The 10,957-nt window shown below is 41.8% G+C and overlaps 1 protein-coding gene across 1 annotated transcript; it reads left to right on the top strand.

The window, feature by feature from the left end:
• Window positions 1-7,210: 7,210 nt before the first annotated feature.
• On the top strand, window positions 7,211-8,868 carry LOC120781487 (zinc transporter ZIP9-A). The gene is made up of 3 exons (XM_040113712.1): window positions 7,211-7,234; window positions 7,794-8,148; window positions 8,205-8,868. Exons 1-3 carry the CDS (start codon window positions 7,211-7,213, stop codon window positions 8,726-8,728), a joined length of 903 nt encoding a protein of 300 aa, XP_039969646.1. The 3' UTR covers window positions 8,729-8,868.
• Window positions 8,869-10,957: the final 2,089 nt, after the last annotated feature.

Consider the following 10,957-nt stretch of genomic DNA (forward strand, 5'->3'; position numbering starts at 1 on the left):
ATTCGAAAAATCGATTATTTTACGAGTAAACTCTATTCTCGAGTAGAATCGGAATCGAGTTTACCATCCTTACTGGCAGCCATCGCGAGCACATATAATAACCTCCGCACAATACCACCACAAAAAAAAAAAGATTTTTTTTCCATGTTTTTTATATGGAAAACAGAAAATTTGAAACAGGCACCTCTTAATAATGGTTTCTCAAAAAAGTCTTGCGGTATTTTTATTGAATTTTTTTTTTTTATTGAAATCGAAATGAATTTTTGATGACTCATGACCGATGCTACGGCTGCTACTATGCCGGTCTCTTTAGACCAATTCAGCGATTTTATCGCAATTTTCGACGACAGGCCTTCCGGAGCGTTGCGCATCTTCGACCACCTCTACACCAGAACGAAAACGTTAAAACCATCGTTGTGCGGTGGAAATGGAAACTGTATCGGGTCCATAAACTGCACAAATTTTATTGGCGGCTTGCGATGCACTTTTGCCTTTATCGTAGTAGTACTGTAAAATATGCCGTATTTTCTCTTTATTTTGCTCCATGTTGGCGACGCTATAACTAACGAACGACCTAAAAGAAACGAATATCAACCAAACACGTGTTAGCGCGTGAAATGAGCTTTCCAAAAAGGTATAGCATGACCCGATGCGACGAAAAAAACTAGAACTATGCGCTTTCAGCGCCAACTAGCGAAAATACCGCAAGACTTTTTTTGACAACCTATTATTAATATTAAGAGCTCATCTTTTGTGTGACTTTCTTTTTCACATTTTCGAAAGTTTTTAGCCTGTGTTTCAGTTGAAAAAAAAAGGTTGACTCAGAATGACACACCCTAATATGTATATAACTGTATGTACATACATATATGACGATTAGTTTTAAGTGATATCAACAACCGTTAGGTGATCAAAACTATAATACTCTGTAGCAACTGGTTGCAAGAGTATAAAAATTAAGAATGATCTATCCTATTTCATTATCACCCGTATTATCTACTAACATCTTTGAAAATTAATAATTTCTTACGAAGTATATAAATATATTACTAATAAAGTGAATAAATCAATAGTGGTAATATATTTTATGTGTATTTGTGCTTATTAACAAATCGAAGAAAATTAGTATCAACTATTTTAAAATTTAGAAGTAATCCACGACCTACACTAACGTTTTCGTTTTTATACCCATTTTCGTATAAATATAATTTTACTGTATCGAGGAGTTCATAATTAATGTATACATTAGTCACAGCAAAGCGTGGATGGGGTCCTCTAGTCTTTATATATAAAAATTACGTGTCATGTTGTTTGTCTGCGATGGACTCCTACACTATTGAACAGATTTTAGCTAAATTTAGTACCCTGTATCCAGTTTGAGGCAACTTAAAAGATAGGATAGTCAAAATAGTTCATAAATAAAAAATACAGTAAAAGCTGTATTATATGCACACTCTATTAAGCGGACAACTCTTATAACTGAACAGAAAGGATGGTTCGTAAGAGTCTGTTTATGGGAAATTTAACTGTATATATTTACATTTAACATATGCATGTATTCTTCTTCTTCTTTGCTGGCGTAGACACCGCTTACGCGATTATAGCCGGGTTAACAAAAGCGCGTCAATCATTTAATCCTTTCGTTACGTGGCGGCAATTGTAGACTCCAAGCGAAGCCAAGTTCTTTTCCACCTAGTCTTTCCAACAGAGTGGAGGTCTTCGTCTTCCTCTGCTTCCCCCGGCGGGTACTGCGTCGAATGCTTTCAGAGCTGGAGTGTTTTCGTCCATTCGGACAACATGACCTAGCCAGCGTAGCCGCTGTCTTTTAATTCACTGAACTATGTCAATGTCGTCGTATATCTCATACAGCTCATCGTTCCACCCAATGCGATATTCGCCGTGGCCAACGCGCAAAGGACCATAAATCTTTCGCCGAACCTTTCTCTCGAGAACTCGCAACGTCGACTCATCCGTTGTTGACATCGTCCAAGACTCTGCACCATATAGCAGGACGGGAATAATCAGTCACTTGTAGAGTTTGGTTTTTGTTCGTTGAGAGAGAACTTTACTTCTCAATTGCCTACTCAGTCCGAAGTAGCACCTGTTGGCGTGAGTGATTTTGCGCTGGATTTCCAGGCTTACATTGTTGGCGGTGTTTATACTGGTTCCAAGATAGACGAAATTATCTACGACTGTTAACAGTGACGTGAGAGCCTAGTTGCGAGTGCGACGACTGTTTGTTTGATTACAGGAGATATTTCGTCTTACCCTCGTTCACTACCAGATCCATTTGCTTTGCTGCCTTGTCCAGTCTGGAGAAAGCAGAACTAACGGCGCGGGTATTGAGGCCGATGATATCAATATCGTCGGCATACGCCATCAGTTGTACACTCTTATAGAAGATGGTACCTTCTCTATTTAGTTCTGCGCTTTGTCTGAAACCTCGTTTGGTATCGAACGGCTCGGAGAGGTCCTTTTCGATTCTGAAAACTTTATATACATATGTCTGGAAAACTATATGTAAGTCTGAAGAGGGTATATGTATATGGGTATATGTTTTTTAATCCTAAGGACCTCCTATATCCGCGCCGCTATGGCGCTAAAATTTCTCAAATTTCTTTCGTCAATACATTTCTTAATTCTAATTTCTTAACTAGGTACATATGTATATGTGCGTATGCTTAGTGTACATAAGTGTAAATATATAATATATTTTTATTGTATGCTTCAGATACCAACGCATTGATATTTTACAACTCTTTAGATTAGTACTTCTAACGCACTTATACACATACGTACACACGCTTGATAGTTTCTTATCGGTTTCTGCTAGTGAGCATTAACATTTGGGGTATGTACGTTTTGTATAGTAATATTAGTTTTATGTTTACTCTAATTAATGAGTTTTCTTAGATAGGCAATGATGAGCATTGATGATTATGAGCAAGCTTCATATTACAATTTTGTTGTTTACCATTGCACTTGACATTAAGTGGACTATATATTCTTCTTATTTAACTTACTGTTTACATGTGTTTTTTTATGTATTAATGTATGTAATGTTCTATATATAATTCAATCTTAATGTAATAAAACTTTCATGTTCATATATTTATGAACGTACAATTTGGTAACAAAATGTTTTGCTTCACAGGAGCCTCAACCCCAGTTTACTACATTTTAGGGCTTCATTTTTGTGAAATCGCCACATCTAATTCGTATTTCCAGTCCAGCATCATATTGAAATTTACGTAATTTATCTCATAAAATCTGTACAAACTGTACCTGAGCGAAAAAACATCAAGATAAGGAAAAAATTTAAAAGATCATAAAAAAAACTGACACATGCGAACGCCAAACCCTTTGAGGGTTTTACTATACTGACCTAGTACCATCACCCTGACTTGGAATTTCTCACCCCCCAGACAATAATCCCAAAAATGTTCCACAGTGTTGATTGATTAATATGAGGAATGCACCGCGACCTTTGGTCTATTGTGCCCTCTCCTAACTTACATAGACTCACCTAACCCCAGCGCATCGATGAAGTTCAATAAACTTCTGGGCGCTAGTGAGGCTATGCGATCCCTATCCGGAAACATTGATCCGAGGGCCTTAGTCCTGCGTCTACAGACTGCTGTGCAGTCAATCAGCAGGTGCTCCGGGTTTCAGGCTCCAAGTCGCAGAACCGGCAGTTAATGCAAGAGGATAGGCCCATGTTGTACCGGTGCCTATTCAACTTGCAGTGGCCGGTATACCATGCGACCAGTAGCCTGAGTTTGTTCCTGGGGAGGTTTATTATAACCTTGAACCTTCTCAGATTGTATCCTCCCATTAGCAACTTGGCATGCCACGTGTTTGCCGCCAATGCTCCTCTCTGCCCACTTCTTCTTCCCTGCGAAGTAGCTCCTTTATGGTATGTGGACCTACCCCAATAAAGGGTTCTGGTCCCACCATCTTGGTGGAGGCTGCGCAGCGGGCTAGCTCATCCGCCAGTTCATTACCAGCTATACCTCTGTGACCAGGCACCCAGATTAGGTGTACCTGGTTACGTTCTGCAAGGCTGTTCAGCCTTTCCCTGCACTCCTGCACTAATAGCGATTTGTTTTCGTAAGGAGAAATCGCTTTTAGCGCCGCTTGACTATCGCTGAGAATGGCTATTCTCTCATTGCGATAGTTGCGATGGAGGTTTATTTCTAGACACCGACTTATGGCAAAAACTTCTGCCTGGAAAATGCTTGGGAACTCTCCCATGGGTATGGACAGCTTAGTGCGTGGGCCCGCGATCCCCGCACCGATTCCCTCCGACATTTTCATCGCCACTTATCTTTTCCATCCTCTGGGACGAGATTACCCTACCTTTGCCCCACCCCTCTGCCGTTATTTGCAGAATTGTGTGCTTGGCTACCTGACCGATAACCAAATGAAGCGGAGTAAGCTCCGTCAGAACCTCCAGTGCTGCCGTTGGACAGGTGCGCATTGTGCCCGTCATGCAGACACAGGCTAGCCGCTGCAGCTTCGATAGCTTGGTCTTAACCGAAGTCTGCGACGCTACTGAGGCCCAGGCCACCGCCCTGTATGTGATTATTGGTCGCACTATCATGGTGTACAACCACCTGAGGATCCTTGGCTTACAGCCCCATCCTTGCCCGCCAGCCGGTTGCACACCATTAAAGCTTTTGTTGCCTTGACCAGGGTCAGGTTTACATGCTAATACCACCGCAAAGTAGAATCTAGCATCAAACCTAGGTCGGTCATTCCTCTCGGTCATTCCTCTCTCTCTGCTCCCAAGTGTAAGATTCCTGACACCGGGTAAGGACCTGCGTCTTGTAAACGGGACTACGGTCGTCTTGGAGGGATTGATGTTTAATTCAACCTCTTTACACCACATCTTCGCCAGGTTTAAACCTATTTGTATTAGGTCACAGAGAGTGTCTTTGTATTTGCCTCTTGCTATAATTACAATGTCGTCCGCATACCCTTGGCAGCGGATCCCATTGTTCGTTAGCAGTACTAACAGGTCGTCTACAACTAGACTCCATAGCAGGGGTGATAACACACCTCCCTGTGGGCAGCCTCTTGTTGCGCCAAGCCGAATCCTCTTGTCACCTACTGTGGTCTCAGCAACTCTGGTACGCAATACAGATTCAATCCATCTGCGCACCGGTGCTGCCACATTCCTTTTCTCCAGTGCCTTGGCTACACTTTTATGAGACGTGTTGTCAAAGGCACCTTCGATGTCCAAGATCAGAGGTTATCTGGTACAGAACAGTGTTAGTGGATCTACCCGCTCTCGAGGAGAGAGAGATCCTCTACCCCGCCGTCAACCGCACTGCTGTCCATTGGGCCTCCTAGTCCGTCTAGGAGCTCCTGCGTTGAGGGTAGCTCCGTGTTCCGGCCATCTGCTGGGACGTCAGTGGTCGTTGCTGGCCCTGCCTGTCGGGACTTGCTCCCGCAAGGCTGCTCCGACAACTCGTCCACCTCCATTCTTGTTTCCTCCTCGGCGGACTCTGGCACTGCCTGGTTATCGACGCCCTTGTCCTGTAGAGTCGCAGGCGTTATGGCTTCCTTGCTCGCGGTGTCAGCAGGCTTGTAGGGCCGCATGACGACCGTGCTGTACCTGTAAAACAGGCGGAAGCTCGCGGCCCGGACGTACTTATACGTCTCGTCGTTGATGTATAGGTGTAACCTCCATCCCTTATTGTCACCTGGCTTCTCCTTTTTGCTGCCTGCAACACACCAGGACGAGATACTGAGTCCCCGGTTCTGGTTCCTCACCAGGTTCAAGGCGTGCTCGTAGGTCCTGTCCACGCTTCGAGGGAGGAACATCGTCATGCCGTGCATGATTGGCACATCTTCCACCCTCTTCACGCAGAGGACAGGGCCTGTCCAGCTTTAAAGCGTGTTCCCTCAGCCAGTCGGCGGACGACTCGTCCAGGCAGTCTACCTGCATCATACCTCCCCTGAAGTCGATGCCCAGGAAGGACGCCGTGTAGTCCTCTCCTTAGGACGCCTCGTCCATGAGGGTGTCCTGAAGCACGGTGAGCTCATCCGGTTTCAGCGACTCCGCCGGGTATTTGAAAGGCAGAACAGCCATGCGGACGCCTCTGACAGCATCTGCATATCCGCGCCGCCCCTCCTCCACCCGGTGAAGAGCCGGTACAGATGGTTGGCCCCCGGCTGCCTTTGAATCTGTGTCTCGCACCCTTTTGGATCGGGGGGCTCCTGTGGCGTAATTTGGCCGCTCTTCCTTTTTCCGGCTTGGGCGTACGTGCCCGCGGGCAGTGCCCTGCTGTCGCCCCGCCTTACGGTCCGAGCTGTGCTGACCGGGCCACGGTTGCTATTACCGCTGCCTTGTGCGCGAGCTGGCACATTGTTGTCGTTTCCCTTTGCCGGAGACGCGTGGTTTCCTTGGCTCTTGCTCCTCGCTAGAGCCTCCGCTGCCTCCGGGGTTTTCCCATCACGGAGGTGCCGTGGGTACTACTTCATGGTGGAACCACTCATACCTTTTCTGTGAGGATCGTCGCACCCGCCGGGTTGGCGAGCTTCTGGAAGGGGGCGTTGCCCACCTCTTCTGCGTCTTCTCCTCCTTCTCCCTCTTGCGCCGTTAGGCTCTGCCTGATGCGACTCGCTCGAGGCCGACCCACTACACCAACCGGCGGGGTCTTGGTGACCTTAGTTACTGCTGCAGCGGCACCAGGCGTTACCGCCAGGTGAGCTCCGCTGCAAGAGGGAACGTCGTCATCATCCTCCCTGGCGTGCTCCTCAAACAGCGAACGCTCCTCTGTCGCGAATGCTCCTGCGTCGAGGAAGCTAAACTTCCGCCTAGCCCCTCGACCCCCCTTACCTTTCACTGCCCCGATCTCCTTCTCCCTTTCCACTACCGTTGTCCTTTGTCGTTGCCCTTCTCCGTCATCGAGTCCAGTGTTTAGTTTTGTTTTGGTATTTGTTGCTGTTCATCTTTTTCTTTCGACCCTTGGCTCAAACAGGGTGAGCTGTCGGGTCTATGTTCTGTATGGGGAACTGAAAGGTCCGCCACGCCAGAGCCCCTTGGCGCGGTAAGGCCACCGTTACTTCCCAATTCGGCCCGGTGTTGGGAAGGCTCCGTTAGAATACAGCCACATTAACCTCCTGGCTGCAAAGTTCCAATGGGCACGGAAGTCGCATAACACCCTGGATTAGGAGGTGGTAGCTCTTAGTTAGCGCACGCATGCGGCATCCGACATCCCGCGTGGTCCGTGCTTAACAGCACCAGCCGCACAGGATTGGGGGGCGCCGAGTATGCCTTGCGCCTAAGCCCCTGCACCGCGACAAGGTGCCTACCATTCGCAGGAGAGTGTTATAGAATCACCTGATTTAGACACATCAAAGAGAAATATAGTAATATAGTAAACAACCAAATGAATGAAAAGTAAGGGATCAGAATTCATTTGCAAGTCGGCTTCCTAAATAAAAAATGCGTCCATTATTAACACTAAATGAAAAAATATTTCAAAGTAGACAATTTTTATAACAAAATAAGACAATACAATGTTCTCTTTTAATAAATATTAAACGATGTAATTTTTTTAATGCTGTTTTGGACAGATGTTTTATAAATCCATAACTGCACTGATGATGGTCTAGATTAGTGAATAAATTATATGTGATCTAGTCACATACAGCTTTTGATATTAGCGATGCCGCGTAATCAAGAGTTCGCAACACTTATTTTCGCATTAATGTCTGAATTTTCAAATTGTATATGTACTTAAAACACGAAATAAAATATATACATATTTAACTACTTTCAGGAAAAACTAAAGTCTGTTACAGTTTTGGGCGCAGGCTTATTGGTAGGTACGGCATTAACCGTTATCATTCCGGAAGGAATACGCTCTTTGTATATGGATACCTTAACACCCAATTTGCCAGAAGTCGGCAAGATATCAGCACGTAAAGTTGAAAAATCTCTATTTTCTGCAACAACGGAGACTTTTAATGTAGACCACATGAGAGAACCTGACTTCTCCCGCACTATTGGTGTATCGCTTGTATTGGGGTTTGTATTTATGCTGCTAGTGGACCACATATCGCAACATAAAAGCGTAAACAGTTCTAAAGACAAAAACATAACAGCAACATTAGGCTTGGTTGTTCATGCCGCTGGTATGTATAAAAATTTTACAGGTATTTTGAATGACATATTTGTTTTTCATTTTTAGCTGATGGAGTAGCTCTTGGAGCTGCAGCAACGACCACCCACCAAGACGTTGAAATTATTGTATTTTTAGCAATCATGTTACATAAAGCTCCAGCTGCCTTTGGGCTCGTTAGTTTTCTTTTACATGAACAAATTGAACATCAAGAAATACGCAAACACTTGTTAATTTTTTCTTGTTCGGCTCCACTATTAACTCTTTTGACTTTTTTTGGAATTGGGCAGGAACAAAAGGAGACCCTCAATTCCTTAAATGCGACTGGAATAGCTATGCTTTTCTCAGCAGGAACATTTCTATATGTAGCAACAGTGCATGTTCTACCAGAACTAACTCATGTCTCTCATTCGCATTCACATGGCCAGTATGATTATCGTCAACTGAACAGTACAGCAAGTGGGATTGAATCTCAAGGTGATATACATTCTACCAATGTACGGTTTTCGAAAGGTCTTCTTTTAAGTGAAATGATAATATTAATATGTGGTGCATTACTTCCTCTTATAATAACTTTTGGTCATCATCACTAAATTAAGCCTTATTCTTCTGTTAATGAAAATTTGGATTTAACTTTATATTAACTAAACATATCTGTATCTAATAAAAAAAAAACCTAAGATGATTGAGAATAGTTGGCTTGGCTAATAAACAAAGCGTTAACGTGCATATATATATTTTGTTTGTATAAACGTTAGCCGAAATACATACAGCTGCGAAAATAGCTGTACCTGTGGCAGTTTTGCATATAAAATAAAAATAAAAAAAAATAAGAGAAAGCAAAAAAAAACTTATGGTTTTTACGTAAATAGCGAAAGCTCCTGTTTTATTGAGTTTCTTTGGAGAACTAACTAACAAACTATACAGAAATGGTTTTATTAAAGGTATGTTTTGTAACAGCTCTGCCGCAGCGAAGCAAGCTGTCAGTATCACTGACTTGATTTCCGTTCCCACAGTCTGTAAGACGCTTGGTTATCAAAAATGATTTTGCGCGTATGGAGTATTAGATCCTCTTCATACGTAACTGTTTTAACATTTCTAATGATAGAACTTCTTCTATCATTTCGGAACTTGCCATACGTTGGAGAATTGTCGGCATTGGTTTCTGATTAACTATCTCTTTTGTTACAACTAGCTTATCATTTATTTGGATAGTAGCATTGCGCTGGGTGCCCTTGAATGGTATTAATTCATTATTAACGCGTATGCTTCCTTCATACTGGTTTAGGAATAATATTCCTAGCGATATTTCCTCTACTGTGGGTTGTTTATTGCGCTGCAGTTGGCGGTTCGACTTCTCAATAAATTGGGCATACATGTAATTACTACATTATTATCGAATTTACAGTCAGTTCAAGTTTCGTATATTACATTTTAAAATAGATTTGATTAGAATTTTGTTAATTTTTTCTTTTACTATTGCTGCTCTTTTAATAAAATTTTAACAATTATCTTTTTGAGTGGTTGGTAAATTTACAATATAAATGATATTATTTCCATTGGTGGCAATGCTAACATTCGCAAGTTCTAAAGCTTCGTCAATATTCATACAAAGAAAATCTTTTTTTTGCAAATCACTTCTGTAGCATTAATTTCTGAGTTTGACAGGATATAGGAATTTATAATATGGGTTTTTACATAACGGATTGCATATTCTGCATCTAATAATTCATCTTTGAGGATCTGCATTTTAAATTTGACCTTTAATATCAACTCATTAACAAGATTTTTTTGCCTTTTAATTTGCCCAAGGATTTCATTAGTTATGTATATTGGATATTTTATTTATTTTTTGAACTGTTAATCTATACTTAATATTATAAAGCTGAAGAGTTTGTTTGAACGTGCTAATCTCCGAAACTACTGTTTCGAATTGAATAATTCTTTTTGTGTGGGATAGTCCATTTATCGAGGAAGGCTATATAGCATCACGCTGCGACCAATAGGAGTTAAGAAACAGTGGTAAATGTGAAAAAACGGGGGAAATTATTTATTTTTGAGGGCTTCCGTTCTTTGCGCTGCGAAAGCGGTTTATGAAAATTTCGAAGAGGCAACATATCGCATTTACACATATGCCGACGGCATTTTCATTTCGGTAATATGAAATTTAGAAGAGCGAGTATTAAGACGGTTGTGTTGTGTTATACTATGAAAATAAAGTACATTTTCAAAATAACATTTTTCCAAAAAATTAATATTTAGTTTAATATTGTTAATTTACAGAATAATTATGCAAATCGGGTTGGGAATGAGCGAAGTCTTAAATTTAATAAACTTATACAAGCATAAATCAAAATGGCATTTCTCATTTTAAATTTATAATTTTAATTGGTATATAAAATTTTTGCCACAATTATTACATAGTAGTCCAAAAATATGAATTCTTATTTTTCCCAGAAATATATTTGTAAAAGAAGGATCTTTATCCTTTTCTTATTATCTTATTTTTCCCAGAAATACATTTGTAAAAAAGGATCTTTATCCTTTGTTATTATTTTATTTTTCCCAGAAATACATTTGTAAAAGAGAGGATCTTTTTCCTTTTTTGTTTTCCACATAAAAGATTTAAGGAGTTCAAGAGTTCAAAACGTGCGCTACATGAGCTACCTACTCGACGGCATTTCGTAATATGATAAAATACATTTTTCAAGAGCTCAAAGCATGCGCTACATCAGCTCGAACCTACCTATGTACCCTACGCCTTTGCGAAAATGATTATGTTATGATAACAAATGCCCACATATAGATTTGACAATGGCAAT

The sequence above is a fragment of the Bactrocera tryoni genome, unplaced genomic scaffold (assembly GCF_016617805.1).
Source record: "Bactrocera tryoni isolate S06 unplaced genomic scaffold, CSIRO_BtryS06_freeze2 scaffold_7, whole genome shotgun sequence".
Lineage (NCBI taxonomy): Eukaryota > Metazoa > Arthropoda > Insecta > Diptera > Tephritidae > Bactrocera > Bactrocera tryoni.